General features: G+C 31.6%; 2 protein-coding genes and 1 non-coding gene across 4 annotated transcripts; all 3 read left to right on the top strand.

The window, feature by feature from the left end:
• LOC105166760 (WD repeat-containing protein 44) lies at nt 8739-13120 on the top strand. 2 transcript variants are annotated; one of them, XM_020695446.1, is made up of 8 exons: nt 8739-8995; nt 9605-10744; nt 10829-10919; nt 11050-11207; nt 11294-11345; nt 11776-11852; nt 11936-12029; nt 12111-13120. In XM_020695446.1, the coding sequence occupies exons 2-8, from the start codon at nt 9644-9646 to the stop codon at nt 12632-12634; spliced, it is 2097 nt and encodes a 698-aa protein (XP_020551105.1). In that variant the 5' UTR covers nt 8739-8995; nt 9605-9643; the 3' UTR covers nt 12635-13120. The 2 variants fall into 2 exon arrangements, with proteins under 2 accessions (XP_020551105.1, XP_011084533.1); XM_011086231.2 differs by having other exon boundaries at nt 9545-10744.
• Nucleotides 16505-18938, top strand: LOC105166758 (thylakoid lumenal 17.4 kDa protein, chloroplastic). The gene is made up of 4 exons (XM_011086229.2): nt 16505-16684; nt 16837-16961; nt 17995-18241; nt 18506-18938. Exons 1-4 carry the CDS (start codon nt 16558-16560, stop codon nt 18727-18729), a joined length of 723 nt encoding a protein of 240 aa, XP_011084531.1. The 5' UTR covers nt 16505-16557; the 3' UTR covers nt 18730-18938.
• On the top strand, nt 19911-19981 carry TRNAG-CCC. Its single transcript has one exon. It is a non-coding gene; the product is annotated as a tRNA-Gly (tRNA).

Raw genomic sequence — 22641 nt, 5'->3', positions numbered from 1 at the left:
AAAAGCAGACAATGACCAACCACCTCGTGCTCCAATGTTCAAGATTGAGACATCACAATCAAAAGATTATGAATTTAAATTTTACGATTTGGGTATACAATCTACTTTTTGTAGTAATTTCTTGTTTCTCTGATTTATTTGAATGTATTTGTTGATTTGAAAATATCGAAATATTGAATTATTTTTTTAAATTTAAATATATTGAATGATGTAGTGAATCAAATTCTGTTAAGAAAAAAAGAAAAACAGATAATGATGCTAATCCGTACACAAGGGGCATCAAACATGGCCCCAATTGTTATGGTTATAATGCAATTATAACCATAATAATCACAATTGGTCTAAAATCAGGTCAACTATGAAATAATATAATATAAAATATCATCTTCCAAAGTGAGCCTATTTAAGTATTTATTGACACACACCTATATTTATATCTATGTGTATTGTACAATTAGTAATCATATTCAGTCAAGAAAATTGTGAATTTAAGAGAGATTTTTTACCTGAATTATGACTGATCGAATCAAACTAATTATACTTATCATGTGATTTTGTATCTTTTTAAATTATACACTAATTATACGATAAGTGTATTATAATTGTCATATAATTGATTTAAATTTGGTCAAGTCGAATTCGCACTAAAACTTCACGTATTTAAGTCCCTCTCCTACCATGATTGTATATTGATGAATAATTTGTAAACAATCTTAAAACTTATTTATAATTAGGGATGTCAATGCAAATTTGGACCCGTCCCATTTGAAGAGGGTTTTCCCATTCATAATTGAGTCCTGAACAGGTCCTGAATTTTAGTATTTAGGATTTGGGTTGACCGTATCTGGTCTTTTTAATTTTCTTTTATAAATATACTTATATGAAATAGTTTTCATATGTATATTTTATTTATACTTACACATAATACATAAAATTCGTATTTTTATAAATTAAAATAACGATATAAATAGTTTATAAGTATTTTAACCTATATTTTAAGTAACACATTTTTTAAAACTTTTAATACTTTAAAGTCTAAAACATGCACATATAAATTTGTATTTTAAAAAAATAATATTTCAATAATATTATTATCTCATATTTATAAAATATGATAGTATTATTTTTCAAATTTTATATTTTTTAAAAATAGTAATTCATCTAATTATTCCACTACACTCACTCTATCTCACACTAAGATCAAAAGCTAAATACATAACAATACCATATATAACTGGTAAATTACATTGAGAGTTCTTGAAATTATATTTAATTATATATAGAAACTTTTGGATTTTTTTACAAAATTTCAAATACAACCAAAACACACACACACGCACACTCCCATTGTTAGAATTGCCACGTGGTACGGGAAGAAGCCCAATGGGTAATATCCGCCTTGAATTTGAGCCTAGTGAGAACTGAAATTGGGCTAAGGTCAATAATTGAACTTGTAATCAAACTTGCGTCAGTTTGGGTTGCTTAACCCGAAGCCCAATGGGCTAGAAAACTGTGAACCTAAGCCCAATTTTTGTTCTTATCTCAGCCCACAAAAATATATTAACTTTTCATTCAATAAATTTCACTTTGCAACAAATATTATTATTTTTTAGATATATTTTTTTAAGGCAGTAAAAGTAATAAAACCATGAAAATAAAAAAGGTCTGGATGTCATTATAGTTTCTGGTGAATCAATGTACATCAGGCCCAGAGACAGTAGAGCCATTATGTTTATAGATCCAATTTATAGGACCACTCTATCCTTTAGGCTGGTCCAATTTACATTTTCTCGTTTTTTCCTATTTTTTTAATTTTTATAGAATCGATGAGTGCATTATACATCAATATCAACAAAAATGACAAATACATTGATTCAACCAACAAATTTACTAAGTCAGATAAAATCCATTAAACTTACATTAAGTGAGTCAAACACCCACACATTTGATGGAATTTGAACACATGACCTCCGACTTATTCATGAGACTTCTATCTTAATTACTAGGTTAAGACATCATCAGTGCTGGTCAGCTAACATAAATTCAACCTCTCTCTTTCTCTCTAATTTATTATTACGCTATCGAAATTTATGCAACTGCAGTGGTCCAATGGGATAATATACAAAAAACGCTTGTGTTGGGGAGTAGAAGGTGTGATCCCCAGCTGCCAGCAAGGTTGCTCAGTGAGCATAGATTCTTGTTTACTACTTGTGTCAGCAACTCTCTGGCCTTGGTTTAAGTGATGTTGTTTTTACTTGTGTTTTTTTTGTTTTGGATCTGGTAAATTACATGAGCCGTTGATTTTGTTGATGGAGGTCATAAGCACGTATAATTAGTAAATAAAAAAAAAGAATAATTTAAATAAGAGAAAAGAGAGAGTGGGGGTTAGTGGGCAGGCATCCTAATTAAACCTCTTTAAAGCATCAACGGCCCACACTCCACCACCTTTATTTGGTGGCCTTTGTCTCTATTATGCCGCCACCTTTTTGCACTCACACGCCTTCTCAAACACAACAAAAATAGGACTTCAAATTATTATGTCCCTTTAATTCATACACATACAAAATAATTAATGCCCCTACGTGCTACACTAATACATCATCACCTCCCATTATCAATATTTACAAATAGGCCTAAGAAAACAGCACGTAAACACACCTTCAAAATCACCCTGCCCGATTACATTTATTATTATTTTCAATACTTATTGTATATATGTCCCTACTAGGATGGTCTAATGTAATTTCATGATTTCAACAAGGGATCATTTATATATATTTTTATTTTTAGTATTTAGTTTTTCTGAAATAGTAATTATAGTGAAGACATATTATCATTTTGGGTAAATTACATCCAAACGTTCTAAAATTAAGTCAAAATAGACTAACACTCCTAATTTGTAAAACTACACTGACACCCCAAGAGGTTATAGTCGTAATTACAACTACACTCTCAATTAAAAAACAAAGCTGTATTTTACAAAAAAATAAGAAATTTGACTAGCTTCAAGAAATGTCAATATAATTTTATCCTATTATTGAATGGATGAGTGGAGGCGGTGGTGTCGGTCCAAAGTGAACTGTATTTGCTGGATTTCATGTCCTGATGTTGAATGCATCTTCAGCCTAAGTCTAAAAGTAGAGATAGGAATTTGGATGATTAATTCACCTAATTTCACAAAAACTACGACGTATTCCCACTCTATTTCCATGCACTCATTATGAGGAAGTTGCTCATTTTTTGCATTTAACTAATTAGACTTCATTACCATCTTTCCTTCTATTTAATATTAATTTATATATATATAATTTATACCATTTATGTATTTAAAAAATAATTTATGTAAATTATACGTAAACATAAAGTGAATTGGATACGATCTGTTCGTTGCTGATCAAAATATTCATTCTAACTTATTTTTAGGTATAATATATTTTTAAAAAAACATATGATATTGATAATTTTATATAACATTTTTAAAAAGAAAATCATTGCCTAATAATGTTTTTTTATTCCAACGTCTCAATATTCAATTAGTACATAAATATTCGTTGTATTTATATATGATCAATACATCTGAAAATAATAAAATAAATTCATGTAAAGTCAGCCAAATGTACATAGATCTCACATGGAAACTCAAACTTATCGGTGAAATTTGAGTATTGAGGAGTACATCATGATTATGTTAATAAAAGTATGTGGAAAGTTGGATCCAAAAACTTGGGTGAGTTGAGATGAAATATCAGGTGCATGGATGGTGAACGTGTACACAAAATGACAAGCTCAAACTGCATGATGGACATGGACGGATGGATTGTGAAGAGAAAAATACAACAAAATCAATTTGATTTTTGCTTGAAATAGACAACACGTAATCCCCAATTCTTGTGGTTGGATTTCAACATTAATTGCCTATCATGTAAAATAATTTCCCTAATATTTATTTTCTTGATCATATATATATATATATATATATATTTAATTTTATTTTCAGTAATTTTTTTTGGGTCGTACACTTGCATTGGCGGCGGTCACGATTTATTCTGTCCCGTAAATTTATTTTCATGTAAAATGTTATAACCACTCAAAAATAAAATAAAATGTGCAATCAGGTGTTTTTTCAATTTCCACTATCAATTTGTGGATATTAATTTGAAAATATACATTTTTTTTTATGGCCACCGTAATATGACCCTACCTCCAAAATTTTTAATCTTTTGGATTTTTCCTAAAAACTACAATATACTAGAAAATATTGAAGTTTCCATGTATTGGAAAAAAATGAGGTTTTTCTAAATAAATAAATTAATTAATTAATTAGACAAATTACCTTTCAATTTTCTTCCAAATGTCGATATATGTGTTTTTTCTTAAATTTTTTTATTAAAATATATTAAATCAAATAAAAATATAATGGTTATAATTTATGTGTGATATATAATAAAATATTTTGAGCGAATTTATTTAATTTACCACGTTTATAAAAGAATTTATTTTGGAAAAAATGCCACATCAGCAATCAGGGGCGATGTATGAATTAAAGAAGAAAAGAAAAGGAGGCAACTACGCACAATCCATGGCATGATCCTAGGTAGATTAGATATGGTAAAAAGAATAATTAAAAAATAAATAATTATTATATGTTGGAAAATAAATAATAATAATAATAGGGATGTGCGAGATATATCTAACTAGGTAGTTAATGATTATTATTAAATATATCAGGTAATGTTGGTAGGAAGTTCATTATATGTCGGCCACCAGAATGCATGCATGCATGCGACTTTCATATACTAATATAATATTAAAACTTAGGTAATTAAATTAAAGTTGCTTAATATTATTTATATTTTAAATTAAGTTGATTGGACCTTAGTCGGCAACAACTTCATGTCGAAACTTTTGGAAAGATCAGAACCTCACGTAAGCCATGACCCCTAATAATTTCACGATTCAAGAATATATTTATTTATATATAAATCACTATTTTAATATAACTTAGATTTCATATATATATATATATATGTGTTAAGTTGTGAAAAATAAAATTTTAATACCAGTACTTCAGCTTAAAATATTTGAGTTTTAAAGATTAATAAAATACATTAATTGATAGTTTTAAATAAATACATTGGATTTTGGTTGCGATGATTTTATCTTGAAAATACAATCGGTATGGACGAGTACCAACATCATCAGTCCCCTAGATCAGGGCGTTGAAAATAGCACATGGCTTGTTTCCCACACTTAACATGAAATGGTACAACATGCGAAGCAAATCAGTGGCATGTTGCACGGTGTATTATCTGCTTTGATTTCATAAGGGTTCACGAATCTGCCCTTTTCTAGTAGGGAAGTCTTGAAAATGGAACTCCAATGTACAACTTCTTACTTGTGATGTCTCAACCTTACATTTAAATAATGCTTCGTTGCTTTTGATCAGAAACAATTCTTTTTAATTTTTGGGCTTAAATTTAAATTCAGTACAAAAAAAATGTATGTGTTCTTACTTTGGTAGTTAATTTAACAAAAGAAAAAAATGACATTATTCTAAGTTTAGTACTACTAGGTAGTTATAAACATAGAACAGTTGACAAAAACATTATGGGCAAGCTGCCACATTAAAATGTGTGATGATGAATGCATGGTGTTGATGATGAAAGAAGAACCCATCCCATCCCATCCATCATCCAACTAAATTCCATGAACTCTACAACAAAATATTCTTAGTTATGTGGGATAATGATTTGATGCTTAAGCAGCAGGCAATTCATATCCACGATTCATATTATTATTTATATATATACATTTCACATACATTCCCTTTATCACCCATTTAGGCCTAATGATGATTACTCCATTTTTCTCCAACACAACCACAAAATTAATTTTTTGGTATAGAAGAAATTTTAGTTCGGACTTAATATGATTAAATAACTTTATATTATAATAATATGAAAACCATCAACATTAAAATATATATATTTATAATTTTAAATTTATGGATCCAAAATTATATAAATATAGTTTGACGTCAGAAGATTGTAATTGGCAGTGTGGTTGATGCCCATTTACCAAGTCATTGTGCTGCGGAGAAGATCCAGAATTGCAGATCCATGTTTGTTAGGACATGTCTATACCACTTTATTACAGGTATGTTTTCTCATTGGTAGTTGGGATTGGCATTATTATTTTTACTATGGGATTGGTATTTGGATTTCTAATTTCATAACTGATTATTTAAATGTAGATCGAAATTATTTCAAGACTACCCTCATTCTTAAAGTTAATGAAAATTATTTAATAAACACAATGGAAATTTTTGGATTTTAAAATATTATATTTTAGCTTTTAAAAACATGAAAATTTGCATATAATTTAATTTAAAAAATAATTATGAAAATAAAAATAAACTAATACAAGAAATTATGTTTGCATTATGAATATAAACATAGATTTGAATTATTTAATTGCAGGTCAATTTTCTTTTATACAGTTCATTGCTATTGATAAATTAATATTTTTATATCGATTAATATATACAAAATAAATAAATAAACAAGATACTATTATTAAAAAATAAATTATTTATTCATGGAATTCGAACTAGAAATACAGAACCAATTCAGATTTACAAAATTCAAACTCAAATAAAATTACCTATCCACATTCATGAACTTTTAAACTTGGAGCCTCTTGAGTGCAGGTGAATTAAGAACCAAAATTTTATTACAGTGACTTCTTTTGACCTACTCTATAAATTGATTGGGTGTTTGTCTGTACTCAACACTCAAGAAAAGTGATGATTTGGTCGGAAATCAAAGGGAGGAGGAGGGTTTGGAAAAGACTATGATAAAAGCCTCAAAGTAAGAATGTTTGATTAAAAGGAAACAAACACCCCCACTCTCTTTTGACTATTTTCCTAACCCTCCCTACTTTACTTACACAAAACAAAACCTCTTCCTTAATTAGTGTAGACCATTTCTCCCCCACCTCCTTTTCACTTACTTTTCCAAACATCTACTCAACATTTCTATACAACCTTTTACTAAAGTTGTCATTTTTCTTTTGAGTTTAGTATATGACACAAAATAAATTATCAATTTCGTGTTTTACATTATTTAAGTGCTTTTAAACTCTAATACTGCGTTTGGACGGAAGAATTTTGAATTGAGAGAAGGATTCAGAGAAACGATCGCAAGTGACTTCACGTCGAAATTATACATAATTTAAGTGTTTTCAAATTGCTGCGTTTGACATAAGGATTTCGATTTTATTAATAATTATACATTGTATTAACATAATTCAAAAGTAAAATGATTAATTATTTATTTTATTAATAATTTTAAACATTAAACACAGGCATCGAATATTTCAACACTGTCAATCATATTTCGAAAAAGAGAATATGATTGGAGGGAGGCAATGACAACCCATACCCCTTAAACTGAAGAATATGTCAGAAAGGTTTTGACCTCCCATCAACATATTCTGGGCATATTTGGAATTTACCTGTAACTTGTCGGCCTCTGTCTTCCTATTTCCATTACAAATGCCCATTCCCTATGTCAGGTAAATTATTACCAGAAATATAGGTATAAATTCATTTTTGCAACACACAGCCCACTTGCTCTGTGTTTATGGGGATTATTACCAGAAATATTATATTAAATTAATAGTTATAATTAATCTAAAATTAAATTAAACCCCACGGTCGCGGATTATGAGAATTTATAGTTAGATTGTAATTAATAGGTTTTATGTCCGACACGTGCGCTAATATAAGTTAATTAAGCAAAGTCTGATTCGTTACTATTCTTGTAATTTAATTATTTTAATCTAATTGCATCTATGATTAAAAAATGATAAATAATTGAATAAAGACATGTTTGGTAGAATTCAATCATGACTCTGTCTTGATCAAATTGATTTAAACTAGAATTTTTTAAAAAATAGAAAAAAGTCAAAAGAATAATGTATTATTAAGTAGTATGTAGATATGTATAATTAATTATTTTTTGTGAAAAAAAAAGAAAATATTGTTGTGATATTATAGGAAAGTTAATATCATATAATAATACATAAAAATACACATACTTGTTATTAATGTTAGTGAGGTTAATACATTAGCTACAAGTGTGGAATATGCCGCTCAAGTATGCAAGATACGCTTCAAATTATTCTGAAAATAAGACAAAGCAAAACACTATCAAAATCACATCAAGAAGGTCTCAATAATAATTCTTGATGCGTAAGTTAAATAAATCGTAGGAATAAAATACTTAAGGTTGTAAGAAATGTTCAGGCAATTAAAATTGCACTTGTGACATGGAGAACGGTAGTTTCAATATTTCTCTTAATTGTACAATTTTACGTAAATCATAAATAAGAAAATAGTCGAATGGTCATAAAGAATTCTTACATATTAAGATTTTGAGAATATCAAAGTCAAATCATGACGATTCAAAATTGATTATACGACTTGAGAACTTGATGTAATTTAAAGATAAATTGAAAGGATAGAGATCTTGAGAACTTGATGCAATTTAAAAATAAAATGAGAGAGTAGAGATCTTGAGACGACCTTGGTAAGATTAGTTGTTGACAATCAATATGTATATTCCAAAATTCCAATGTATTATTATGAAAATAACAAAAAGAATTCTGGTTGTCAAGGTAGTTGGCCTATTTAGGACAACAAAACACACACACACACAAGAAAACCCATAAAAGCACACACAATCATAGCTCTCAAACTCTCGTTGCTTGGGCTATCCATCAGTTCACGGATATCGAGTTATTTCTGCTTTTTACATTTTTCCATCTTTAGTTTCATTCTTTCACAATTCGACCCCTTAAGTTTCTACTAATTCCACTTCCCCCTCTTTTCCATTTTTTTTTAACGGCCACTCCTCTTTACTTCCGTTGTACCCAGCCAACCCCTTTGATCTCCCTGCTTCAATTCTACCCCGTAAAACTGAATCAAATCCATGTGAGCAAATCCCTCTTCCTCTACAATTTTCATCTGTTCTTTTTTTTTTTTTTTCAAAATTTTCCTGTTTAAGTGAATGTAAATTTTGCTAATATTGTCTTGAAACCTTCCTTTTCTGTTGCTTGGAACGTAATTATTACTGTGTGCAGAAGTGTATAGATGCTCATATTGGTTGTGGGTTCTCATTTTCATGCTAAGTATTTCTGGGTTTTAGTGGTTCTCTTGATGGAAAGGTTGGGTTATGTTTTCCAGGTATAATATATGAGAAATGTAGTCAAGTTTGTATCTTTATTATAGGGAGTTATGTATGTGGGGCACCAGGCTCAATGAGAGGGGATTGGGATCCATGTTGATCTTTTTTTTTAAATTTTTTTCTTTTTGCTCTTTTGTGGTTATTATCAGTAGTAGTGTTTGTTTTTATGTTCTTGCTGGACTGGGATTTTCATTTGTTTATTTGTGGGATTGCTGAAACATTGGTTATGGTGCTCTTCTTTTGTTTAGTAGTGATTATATTAACTTTGTTTGTGTTCTTTTCCTTGTTGTTTAAAGGTTTTTATATTGGAAGGGATAAGCACATTGCCTAGGGCTCAAAAAGTTGGTTTCTTGCAGTTGGGATTCAGTTTTTTCATGGGTTGAACTCAAGAAACCATGGATAGCTTCATCTACGACGACGGTGAATCTCAATTTTTCGATGCTCAGGAGTACATTGCTCAAGAACCTGATAATGGTTGCTCGTCTTCTAGAAATTGGGGGTATGATGTGTGGACTCATGCTCCTCAGAGTGTTAGAGAGCGCCGTCGGAAGTTCATTGGATGGATGGGACTTAGCCCAGGTGAGTTTGGAGGAGAAAATTCTGTAGATATGTGCGGCAGCAGTGAAGGTTGTTTTTCCATGGGATATTTTCATAGAATTATGGAGGATAATGGGGCTGTGCTAAGAACCTCAAGTGTTGAAGATGAATTTTCTTCCAGCCGGTCCTCTGTCTCAAGTTGGAATACCGATGATTTGGATTTGTCTCAGGGAGAGGATTTGAGGGAGTGTCGAAACGGGAATGTGAGATTTCATGGTGAGATTGATTGTAATGTAGATGCGATGGTGGAAAATGAGAGGCTATCATCAGCTGGTCCTCTGTCTCAATTCTCTCCCTCAGTTCAGCAATTTGTGCGAAGGGAAATTGAGGTTAACGTGAATACACCAAGAACAATGAAAAATAGTTGGCTGAGTAAATTTCGTTCTGTGACTTGTATGAGAAGTGGAAATGTGAAAGATGATAATGTGGGATCGGATGGTTTCTGCCAATTACAGGGGACAAGGATCCGGAGAGTTAGGGTTCGCCATTGTCGGAGAAGGGTGAAGGAAATTTCAGCCCTTTTCTCTGGACAAGATATTCAAGCCCATGAGGGGTCAATTATCTCGATGAAATTCAGTCCTGATGGACAGTACCTGGCTAGTGCTGGCGAAGATAAGATTGTCAGAATCTGGCAGGTGGTGGAAGATGAGAGATCAGATAGAATCGACGTTCCAGATGCAGATCCATCATGTGTGTACTTCTCAGTGAATAATCTATCTGAAATGGGACCTCTAACGGTCGAAAAAGATAAAGTTAACAAATCCAAGAGTCTGAGAAGAACACAAGACTCAGCATGTATCGTCTTCCCTCCAAAAGTTTTCCGAATTCTTGAGAAGCCATTGCATGTCTTCCAGGGCCACAGTGGGGACATCTTGGATCTTTCGTGGTCGAAGAACAATGTATGTTTTAGGATCCACTGTTTTTTTGTGACATCTATTGAATTTTTACATTGAGCTAAAAACTTTTTCACTGTTTCTTTGCAGTGCCTGCTTTCATCATCAATAGATAAAACTGTTCGCTTGTGGCGGGTTGGAGTTGATCACTGCCTCAAGGTTTTCCAGCATAGTGATTATGGTATACACCTAGCTGCATAACTCCATATTTTCGAAGTAGTGATAATAGCTAATTTGCGGAAAGCACTCAAATGTAAGTTTGGTTAGTACTACTGATTTCTTCGGCTAAATACCATTCTGATTCTATGCAGTGACCTGCATTCAATTTAATCCTGTGAATGATGATTACTTCATCAGTGGTTCAATAGACGGGAAGGTTCGGATTTGGACTATTGATGGTTGTCAAGTTGTTGACTGGGCTGAAACACGGGACATTATTACTGCTGTTTCCTATTGCCCCGATGGCCAGGTACGTTAACACCACTCTTTGCATTTTATGACTGCAATTTCAGAATGTGGGCTTATCAATTCAGTATTCCTTTCCTTGTAAAACAGGGTGGTATTGTTGGCTCCATTACAGGCACCTGCCGGTTTTTTGACTTATCAGGTACATTTTCATTGAATTCTTGGACGACCCTCTTCTTTTTTCTTGTTCTTTGGTTCAAAATGTTCAGTCACTGCTGCTATGTGACCATTTAGCGTACGTACAATTTATCCCACTTGAACATTGTGCATCTCACCTTAAGCAGGACTTAGGCTTAACTTTTGGATAATGGTTAGACTTGATTCTAGATGCTCTAGTACACATTGTTGAGTATAAATCCATGTACGTTATTGTGTGTAAATCCAGTCAATTTCTTGGAAAGAAATTTTGAAAGTCATAGCTCACTACGTGGGCCGTTTTCCATGATATTCCATCCAAATTATTATGGGGTTAGCAAGAAACGTGGAACTCAATATTTCTGTATGCAAAGATTTTGTTGCAAAATTGTATCGGGACTAACCATCATTTGATGGCTTTGTGTTGGTTCTATCAGATAATCACCTCCAGTTGGGAACGCAGATGTGCTTAACCAATAAGAAATCTCCCTGCAAAAGAATAACTGGCTTTCAGGTTACTTCAAGTGCCTTCATGAGATTGCTGGTTTGCTTTTGGTTATTGATTTTTTTCCTTACTTTGCTATTACATGGATGCAGTTTCTAAAACAAGACCCGAGCAAAGTACTGGTTACTTGTGCTGATTCAAAAGTCAGAATTATCGATAGGATAAATATTATTGGGAAATACAAAGGTAAATACATACGCTTTTAACTCTGTAACCTTCTATGTTAATAGAATTATATAATCAACTGAAACCTTCTATGTTTTTCAGGCCTCAGAAATACTGGGAACCAGATCTCAGCTTCATTTACTGCTGATGGAAAACATATCGTCTCAGCATCTGATGATTCAAATATTTATATATGGAACTATGCTGATCAAAGAGAGTCTTCTTTCTCGCAATCCAAAGCCATCAGGTCTTTTGAGTGTTTCTCCTCTGATGCCTCCATTGCCATACCCTGGTCCGGTCTGAAAACCGGGAACTCAGAGGAGGCTCTAATCCAAGAAACGTCAACTAATACGTTGCCGTTCTCATCGTCCGTTCATTTCTCTTTAAGCCAAGAGAATCTCTTAGGTTCCAGCTCAAAGGGATCCGCCACTTGGCCAGAGGAGAAGCTCCCCGCCTCAACACCTCAAGCTTCGACACCTCCAATGAGCAAATCCCAGTATAAACTTTTCAAGGATTCTTGTCAGAGTTCGTCCAGTTCTCATGCGTGGGGCCTAGTTATTGTTACTGCTAGTTGGGACGGCAGGATTAGATCATTCCACAATTATGGGTTGCCGGTGCCCCTTTAAGACAAGGTGACCAAATCACTGAAAATGTTGGATGTTATCTCTTTCAAAACGCAGCTTTCAAATGTGATGGACTGTGTGATGTGCTAGGCTGGCACATAGAAAGCCAGTTTTGGCACTACTGGAACTGTTGTCTTAAATTTGGTCCTTTTCGTTGCTGCAAAACTCATTGAAGTTTGGATGGGCAACGACAGTTGACAGGAGTCCAGAACGTGCAGATTGTAACGTGGCTCTGATCAAGAATTGGCTGAGGTAGGCTTATCAGCAATGTGGCGTAAGTAAATGATATTCTTTTGTTTGTTTATTCGTAAATGGCTTGTCGAACTTGTACCTGTACAAGTTGCTGCACTTGGTGAATACCAGCTTTTATAGCCCAGGGCGATTCAGCAACAGTTAGAATTAGAAGGGTTGATAGAGATTTTGTTCTTTCGGCGAGATGTATTGTAAATAGGGTGTAGTTTTGTACAGAATTGACTCGTTTTTCACTCTTTTTTGCACCTTTGCACACTTTCTTCCGAGTTAAATAGAAAATCTTTTACAGATACAAGCAAGACCTGTTTTACTACATTTGAGCCCTCTCTTCTTTTCAATTGATTCAACGTTGTGACCAAGAAAAAGAGGAAATAGAGGCATGAAATGAAAGCAAAATAAATTATATAGATGAAATTTCAAAAACTTTAATAATTTCTTCTTTAAAATAAGATTTAAAATCTTATATTTATAGACTGAAAAAGCATCTGATAAGATGCATATGTGAACTTATAATAAGATCTTACAAATAAGTTTAAATAAACAACCTCTTGATTATGTTATTTGAACTAGTATGAAATTGCCACAGCAATTTTGAATGTCTGGCGAGCCATCTTCCAAACAGTTTGAATTCACATTGAATCGTTCAAAATCGACTTGATAAATGTCATATAAGGTTAAGAATAATTTTCGAAATTTAATAAATAAACTTCAAGCGTAATGCATTCGACTCTGATTCCATCTTTTACACCGCTAACTACAATGCTACTTGGATTGCTTGATTGGAATTCAGCAAAACAAATACATCAATCACACAGGATGACTAGAGGCATAAACAAGCTTGCGCAACAAGATTATAAAAATCTTCACCTCGAGACAGTACCCTACCCTAATTCCCACAACTTTGAGACAAAATCCAACAAACCCAAAATTCCCTTTCTCAATCACGTTAAAATTGCGTAATTTCCAAAACGAACTCCGAAAGAAATCAACAAGATACCCGAAATTCACCAAAAAAACATACAAGATCAAGGTAGAAAAGAAAGAACAAAAGGAAAAAAAAAACAGGCATACACGAGTATTCCCAAACTATAAAAAGAAAACCACAATTTTCTTTTTACCGACCACGGAGAGATAAAGTATAAGGGACCGCGATCAAACCGGGAGATTTTGAACGGGCGGGGGAGGATGATTCACCTGCACAATATGATTATCGGCGACGGAAGAGGTGGTGGAACTGAAGGAGAGAGAGGTGAGCATCAAAGGACGATCGTGCGCCTCCTCCGATTCTTCTTCACCGTCGGCGTCGACGTTGACGCAGGAGCAACGCTCAAGCGAGGCGAAGAAGGCGGCGGCGACATTGGTGCCCAGCCACCGTGCAAGGCCGTCCATTTTCTCGCAGTAGGAGGCGCTTCCGTTGGCATTCTCCATCGCTGTGCTTTCCTTTCGGTAATTCGTTGAAGCTTGGAAGCGATGGAGATCTCCGAGGGAGAGAAAGGGAGAACTTGTACTAGATTTTAGAGAGAGGAACTTCCCAAATTTAGAGTTTCCTAACAATTTTCCTTTCTTGCTCAACCAAATTAGTCTTTTTTTTTTAATCCATCATTATTTTTTAAATAAATCAATCATAATTATCAAAATTATATATATATATATCTAATAACAACCTATGAATATAATAATCATATAATCGTCATCAATATCATATAATTATATCTAATCAATACCTATTGTTAAATTAAAACAACACAATATTAAATAGAATAAAATCTTATGACAGGCTTCAAACTCATGACTTTATAGTCATGGAACATCAACTTTGCCGATTAAACTAAGGCTCACCTACTGATAAGTCCATTACCTATACGGCCTAAGAGAACTCCAATCAATTATTAATCAATAGTTTAAAATACATTGGATGTGTATATATAATTTAAAATTTTATTATTTATACTAATTAAATGCAAAAAGAAGAAAAATATAATAAATGGCAGATCAAATTAATAAAATAATTACCTTTAAATGTATATAAATAGAAAATTATTCATAATCAAATAAGAGGGTGCTCGGAAAAAACTTATTTAAAAGATTCTATACGCTCATACATCTTATAAGATATAATTTTTAGAGCTTATAGATTTTAGTTTAAAAATAAGTTCATAAAATGTTTGGAAAATAAGATATTGAAACTTATAAAATGTTAGTAATGATAAATTTATAATTAATTTGAATGAATTTGATAAAATTTTATAAATAAATCGACAACTCCTTATTTTTTTTTAAAGAGCTTATAAGCTCATCCCAACTTCTTATTTTTAGACCTTATAAATATTTTGAAGTTCGTTTCATTTAAGTGAAATGAGGAGGGAAAGAATGCAAACTATTTAGTTTAAATACAATAAATTCTTTATTTATTCTATTTTTTGAAGTGAATATTGTTCGATTATATATAATATGTGGGGAAAATACAATTTATCCTCATGTGATATGATAAATAAGTAAAAAAAATCCATATAAAAAATAAAATAGCAAATTATCCCTTGTGTTTTGAAAAACGAAGAAAATTATTTGATTGATAGAAGTAATTTGTTTCATTTTTTGAAATATGGGATTGATTTGCTAACTCTTGTTTTACAAAAACTTATTTGCTGATTTTACGTATAACGGAGTTAAATTGCATTTAACCTTATATAAAATATTAAAAAAAGGTAACTGCTAAAGTGGAATGAATATCTGCCAAATTAAATAAATATAGCGGGCTATCTATCAAATTGGTAATATAGTTAGCTATTGAATTATATCTCCCCTTCATTTGATTAATGGATTTAAGTTTGACCAAATAATTTGGAAAAAATGATTTAAATTGATCTCATATTAAAAGAATATGCAATAAAATATAGTTAAAATATTTAAAATTATCTAAAATTTATAATTATTCACATAAGTTATTGTTGTGAATTTTAAATATATCAATCCAAAACCTCACAAACACTTTCAATATGGGATTTGAGATTAAAAAAAAAAAAAACTCTAGTAATTGTAGATATTAGCATTAATCACTTGAACTAAGTCTTAGTTGCCTAAATATGCTATCTTGATTAATTATATTTACCATTTCTTATGACATAACATTTTTTAAATATAACTTAAATTATAAAAAAAACCACAACACATTTATAACACAAAATAAATGAATAAATTTTCACATATACTTATACTAATATATATATATATATATACGATTATTTATACTTACAAATAGTGGTTAATGACATCGTACACTAATTTTTAAATATGATAATTATACCATTTATTAGATATTTTTAAGAATTAGTTGTAATATTATTTTTTGTAAAGTAACTTCACATTATTTTAACACCATTATATATAAAAAATTATTTTATTGATAATATTTTAAATTAATTTTATTTATTTAAAGTGATTTTTATATCTTATTGTTATTTAAAATATAAAAAAAATAATTATTATATATTTATATGTAGAAACAAGCTATGACGGCTAGTTTTTCATAAAAATTAAACTCATAATTTCATTATCAATGGAAAATATGAGCATGGAAATGGATATTGGCCACGTCACATAGAAATTGGTTGTCAGATGGATAAGTAAGCAATGCCTCCAGATCAAAGCCAGCAGCAGCATACAACTGAAAAACAATGGCCACTCTCTCCATTCCTCTCCAACAAAGGGCTTTCTCCTTTCGGAGTTATTCTTCCGCCAAGCACAAAATTGCTACTTCCACTCTCCAAGATCTTCACTTCCCAACCCAAATCAGATGTTCTTGTGAGTCTTCATTGCTTTCCACACTATTAGGTTTTAAATTCTACTTGAATATATATATATATATATATATGTGTGTGTGTGTGTGTGTGTGATTTTTCAGTGTTGTAGAATGATGTTTATTTCTGATTTGATGCTGAAATTTGTGTGTTCAGCTACAAGGGATTGTTCCAAAGCTGTAGAATGTTTGGCCCAGTTTAAGGAAATCAGGAATGTGGCTTGTGGGATTCTTGCTGTTTGGGCTGTGACTGCTGTTTCACCTGTTATTGCTGCAAATCAGGTCTAGATTCAATTACCCTTTTTGTTGCATGATTATCAGTTTTTAAGGTAAATTACATAGAGCTCCCACGAGGTTGGGCAAATTATGAATATCCATCGTTGCTCGGGAAATTATCAATAACCTCGTGAATATATGATGAAATTACGTAATTTTACATTCATGAAATTATGTAATATTTGGAAGGCTGTATTTTTCAAAAAATAAAAATAAAAAAAATTGTAAAAAACTGATCAATGTGGATTCAAAATTTTGAAAAATGGTAAAGAAATAGTCCACTTAGTCCATGAAAAAAGTTTAGAAGTTTTCAAAAAATTAGTGAAATTATAATTTATACTCTACAAGGACATTTTAGTCAGTTCATCACATGAAAACCTAATGGATTTGGTTAGTTGTTGGACAACCATCAAAATTAAGAAGGTATTAGTAATTTTCTAAACAGCGAGGGGTCTTTATTAATTATGTCAAACCTCAAGAAAGCTTGTTGCTATTTACCCTAGTTTTTAGTAGTAAATGTGTATGTATAACTAAGCTTCATTAGTTACTTGAGTTTGGTAGTATGGCACTTTTAAATCTTCCGGGTGGTGGTTGATTTGCTCTCAGTAATCCAAAGCTATTGTAGTTTCTGATAATCATGCTAAGTGTCAAATGACGACTTTATCTAGAAGCTTAAACTATTACCCTCATGTGCGAGCGGCCACCTAGCATGTGATTTGTTTCTTTTTTTCAAAAAAAAAATAAATGCATGACAAGATTCGAACTCAGAACTTTTTGTTTGGTTTGACTTTGATGCGATGTTGAACGACCATCTCCTTTAAAACTTGAAACTGCTAGATAGGATAATCGTTTAAATTTTCAAAAGGACTGTAGATTTTTGCGTGCAAGTTCTGTGACAATCTTTAGGATCGAAACTCTCTCGAAGATTGTTTGATTTCTCATTTCTGAAATGCTTGAAGTTATTCACAAAGTTTGAGCTAACATTTATTATTTGATCAATAATCAGTAGTTAAAAGTTTTCTTGGCATTTGTACTGTAGAGGCTGCCGCCATTGTCAACCGAGCCAAACAGGTGTGAGCGTGCGTTTGTTGGTAATACGATAGGTCAAGCTAACGGCGTCTATGATAAACCACTTGACCTTCGATTTTGTGATTACACGAACGAGAAGACCAACCTCAAGGGGAAGTCTCTGGCTGCAGCCCTCATGTCGGATGCCAAGTTCGATGGTGCAGACATGTCTGAAGTTGTGATGTCAAAGGCTTATGCTGTTGGAGCTAGTTTCAAGGGTAAATTCCCTTTAAGTTTACGTCATTTCAAACAGTGCATTGCTTCAAAGTTACAGCAACTTCATCTCAAGCTGATTCAACCATTACTTACTCAGATTGCGTTTATAAGATAAACTGATTGATTATGAAAAAGGGTTCATGGAAGATGCTCGATTTATCCTGCACTGTACTTAAGTCGCCTTTCTATCCATCTTTACAATGCTGCATTTGCTGGAATAGGGAATTGCTTCCAAACTGAAAAAACGAGTCTCGTTTTTCCTGCAGGGACAGACTTCTCGAACGCTGTGTTGGACCGTGTGAATTTTGAGAAGGCGAATCTCCAGGGAGCCGTGTTCAAGAACACCGTCCTGTCGGGATCCACCTTCAATGACGCTCAACTTCAAGACGTAGACTTTGAGGACACCATCATCGGTTATATCGATCTCCAGAAACTGTGTGTGAATAAGACCATTGGTGATGAAGGAAGAGCTAACCTGGGATGCCGATAGCTTCTCTTTCTACCTTGCTATCAGTTTCTTGCATCCTCTTTAAAGAAAGAAAGGCCACCCAATTCTGGTTGTAATATCAGTACATGGAAACGAAATCTTGTCCAGCTTTTTGTTTGGAGGATGAACTGTTGAAGATTGTGCTTTCTTGAATGTACCTTTAGCTTGACACAATATGCATCTTTTATTGTATACTAATATTTCTATCTCAATATTGTATATTACATATACGAATATAACAATTATTAAATATTTTTTATTATAAATATGATAAATTACAACCACCTTTCCTTTGATGTCTTACAATTATAAATATTTTTTTATTTTTTGAAAAATCATAAATACCTCTTTAATTTTAATGTCCGTCTAACAACAGTCTATTTCCTCAGCTTCCGCTAGATTTTCATCCAATTTTTGTGATTAGCTATCCAACATGACCTTTTGGATTATAAATTATAGGGTAAATTAATTTTAACATTCGAACTATACCTCTTCCTACACTTTGGCATATATATATATATATATATATATATTTTATGTCAATTTGCCATCTTAACTTTGCTAAATTTTTACTTTACCATGATCATCTTTTTGTTGATTTTTTTTTGCAGAAAAATATTACATATTGCGCATATGTGAAAAATTTCATATCACATAACCCTTAAAATCACATGTGCACTTATGTTGTGTTTTTATGACAAAAAATTTGGTTGAGAAAATAGTTGTAATTAGCAAAGTGTAAAATTTCATAAAGTTGAGATAGTAAATTTTGTACAAAAAAAAATTTGATGCTAAAGTATAAAAATGATCATAGTTTGAATGGCCAAATAATTTTTCCCTAAATTATAATTCTATATATATATATATATACTTTTAAAATTTTCGAAAATATTTTTATCAACTAATATGCTGTATGCATTATTTATTTTATTTATTGTCAAATTCTTTTAATATTTTTTCAAATATTTAAAAAAATAATAGGGGTAAAGTTTCTATTTCATCATTTAAGAGCTACATAATTATTTTTGATCTGAGATGGTATTTTATAATTTTTTAAATGAGGGAGTATTTATTATAAATAATATGTAGATTTTATGCATGCTTTTTGTATACGTAAAATAGAACATGCAATCACATATATACAAGTACTCAAAATTTATCAATATCTAAAAATGACAAATGAAGCGCATCTGGTGTAGTGGTATCATAGCACCCTCCCACGGTACTGACCGGGGTTCGATTCCCCGGATGCGCATTTTATACCCATCTTTTGCACCCCACTAAGTGCAAAGTGGGCTGATGGAACTATTACTGTGTGGGTTGGGCTATCTGGTTTTAAGGCCCATAATGTAGTTAAGTGGGCTGGACCTCTCTCTGTTGGGCCCAAAAGTTAACTCAGTTGGCTAGTAGAATTAGCTGGTTGGGATAGCAATAGTAGTAACATGGACGGTTGAGATCAACTACGAATTTTTTTGAATCTAAATTAGATTTAGTCGAATCAAATCAATCATATGATGAGTGCATCATAATTATATTTATTATGTGATTGATCATTTTTTTAAATTATACACCAATCATACGATAAATATATTACACTTACTGTTTTTAGTCTAATCTAACTAAACAAGTTCGAAATTAAATGAACTACTTTCCATAAATAATAAATCTCATTAATGAAAAGTCCTCAAGAGTACAAACTCACCCACCCTATTGCCGATCACCAAACTATGGTACCCTAAAACGTTGGGGAATTTGAAAGTAGTTGGGCTCACCAACTTATAACTGCCATTCCACTCAGAACTAAACTTCCTATATATCCCTTAACCAACTTTCCCCTCATCTTTTCATAAATTACCACAGACCTACCTTTTTCTCCACTTTTAAATATCTCAAATTTTAAATATTTTTATCACATTTGGACCCATTGAACGTCAGAATTGTATTCATATGAACTTCTACGAACAACTTGTTAAAAAGGGATATCTGATTGATGCATTTAAGTTCTTTAACCAAAGCTCTTGTCCGTTCTCAACCAATGTGGGATATGATATCATATTTTTATCTTTGACAAATTTCATATACATATATATAAGTTGTGTTTTTATGAATTTCAGTTGTTAATAAGTGCAGTAATCAATCTGTCAATTACCGACAGCTACTTTAGAACAATTACGATTAAAGTAGGTAAAAAATTTCGAACCTATAATCTTATAATCTAATTTTATCATTATGTTGGACATCAAATTATCATGCAGCGATTACCCAATAAAAAAATCTAGTTAAAGCATGTAGTAAATTATAAGCCCATAAAAGTAATATATTTGGATTAAAGTGCATTGATAGGGATTGGGACAAGAAGTAATTGGTAGTTGTGTTACCTACTTGTCTGATATTCTTGTGCTATATATAGATAGGTAGAGCCACCTAAAACCTTACAACACATTATCAAGAGAGAGTGAAGAGAAGGAGAGTGTAATCCTCCACTTAATATTTCTTGCTCAAATGAGTATTCCAGAAGGGCTTGCAGAATTAAGCAAAGTATAATAATACTTTGTGTTTGATGGATATGAAGGTTTTTGATTAATGGTTTTCTGCTGCTGAGATGCTCATTTGGGCAAGCAATGTTAAAACTGGAGGCTTCCTAAAAGCTCTATACCTCATTTTCTCCACCACTCAACACATTTTAGATAAGTATTCCTTCTTACATCTTTATAATTATATAAAATACTGTCGGCAAATACTTTTTTATTCTATTTATTTTGTTATTTTGGACATACTTTTATATTGGGATAAATCCAAATTACTCACCTGAAATATTGGAAAAGGGCCCCAAAAAAAAAAATCCTGAAAAAAAAAAGGCCAAAAAGCCTCTGCAACCTTTTAACAAAGAAGCATATTACTCCCTTCTGCTGGACAGTGTAGTTCACTCGTCCATTTTTGTGACTGGTTTAGTTATTTTGGTTTATGAATGGTCACTTTTACTCCTAATTACTAAATATAAAAGTTGAAAAATATTATCACTTTCTCTTCTTTATATAGCAGCACGCTTCTCTCTTCTTTGGAGATTTTCTTCTATGAATTCTATGTAATTTCATACGGAAACATGTGCAGTTTATTTAGTATAATTTTATATTGAATGCTTTCATATTGAATTGGTTTTGTGCTGTGTGGTATAATTCTCACTCTTTAATAGTTTTGTGCAAAACGTGCGAAAAAATTGGAGCTTGGAGAAAATTATTTTTATATAACTTTGAGTTTGTATGAATATATTTAGATTAATATTCGTTCTTGGATATTATTTACTATAGTAATAGCAAGTTCTTGAATGCTAAAAACAAACTGATTTTTGCTTTTAAATTTTAAAAAATAGATAAATTATGTTGAGCTCTACAAAAATTTGATATAATTATAAGGGTAAAATGCAGATACCATCCACACCAATTCTTTTATTTTGTTACACTTAATACTTTTTGGGGAATAATAATGGAATAATCCTTCCGCGTGTGTATATGCGCCTAAGGGGGATTTTATAGTTAGGTAAAATTGTAAAAGTTAAATACAAATAGTTCTCTGACATATGGAATCATCTGCACTTCGTCCCCCAACCTTTTAATAAAAATAAAATAAATAAATAGAAAAATGAAGAAAAAGTACAATACATAATCTGCATATAAATAACTTGACATTACAAAATAAAACCAATCAGAAACATCATGAACTTTCTGTCATATTAGGTGTGTGAAACCCCTAAACTGGACAAGAAAATTGTAAACTTCAATTCACAAACAAAAAACTTCAACACAAATATAAAATCAGCAGAACATTACAAAGATTGAAACAAAAACCCAGATGAGAAAATAAGAAAAACTCAACTACCCAAATGAAGAGATTGAATTCAATACTTAAATTAATAAA

The sequence above is a fragment of the Sesamum indicum genome, linkage group LG7, assembly GCF_000512975.1.
Source record: "Sesamum indicum cultivar Zhongzhi No. 13 linkage group LG7, S_indicum_v1.0, whole genome shotgun sequence".
NCBI classification, from domain to species: domain Eukaryota; kingdom Viridiplantae; phylum Streptophyta; class Magnoliopsida; order Lamiales; family Pedaliaceae; genus Sesamum; species Sesamum indicum.
The sequence above is the reverse complement of the archived record's forward strand: the minus strand, read 5'-3'. Positions and strand labels throughout refer to the sequence as shown.

Bases quoted from the DNA above. Each gene is read 5' to 3' on its own strand.
- LOC105166760 (XM_020695446.1), top strand. From the start codon at position 9,644: ATGGATAGCTTCATCTACGACGACGGTGAATCTCAATTTTTCGATGCT. The intron at 11,208-11,293 runs GTACGTTAACAC...CTTGTAAAACAG, and splicing joins CCTATTGCCCCGATGGCCAG to GGTGGTATTGTTGGCTCCAT. The intron at 12,030-12,110 runs GTAAATACATAC...TATGTTTTTCAG, and splicing joins TATTATTGGGAAATACAAAG to GCCTCAGAAATACTGGGAAC.
- LOC105166758 (XM_011086229.2), top strand. From the start codon at position 16,558: ATGGCCACTCTCTCCATTCCTCTCCAACAAAGGGCTTTCTCCTTTCGG. The intron at 16,685-16,836 runs GTGAGTCTTCAT...TTGTGTGTTCAG, and splicing joins AACCCAAATCAGATGTTCTT to CTACAAGGGATTGTTCCAAA. The intron at 16,962-17,994 runs GTCTAGATTCAA...TTTGTACTGTAG, and splicing joins CTGTTATTGCTGCAAATCAG to AGGCTGCCGCCATTGTCAAC.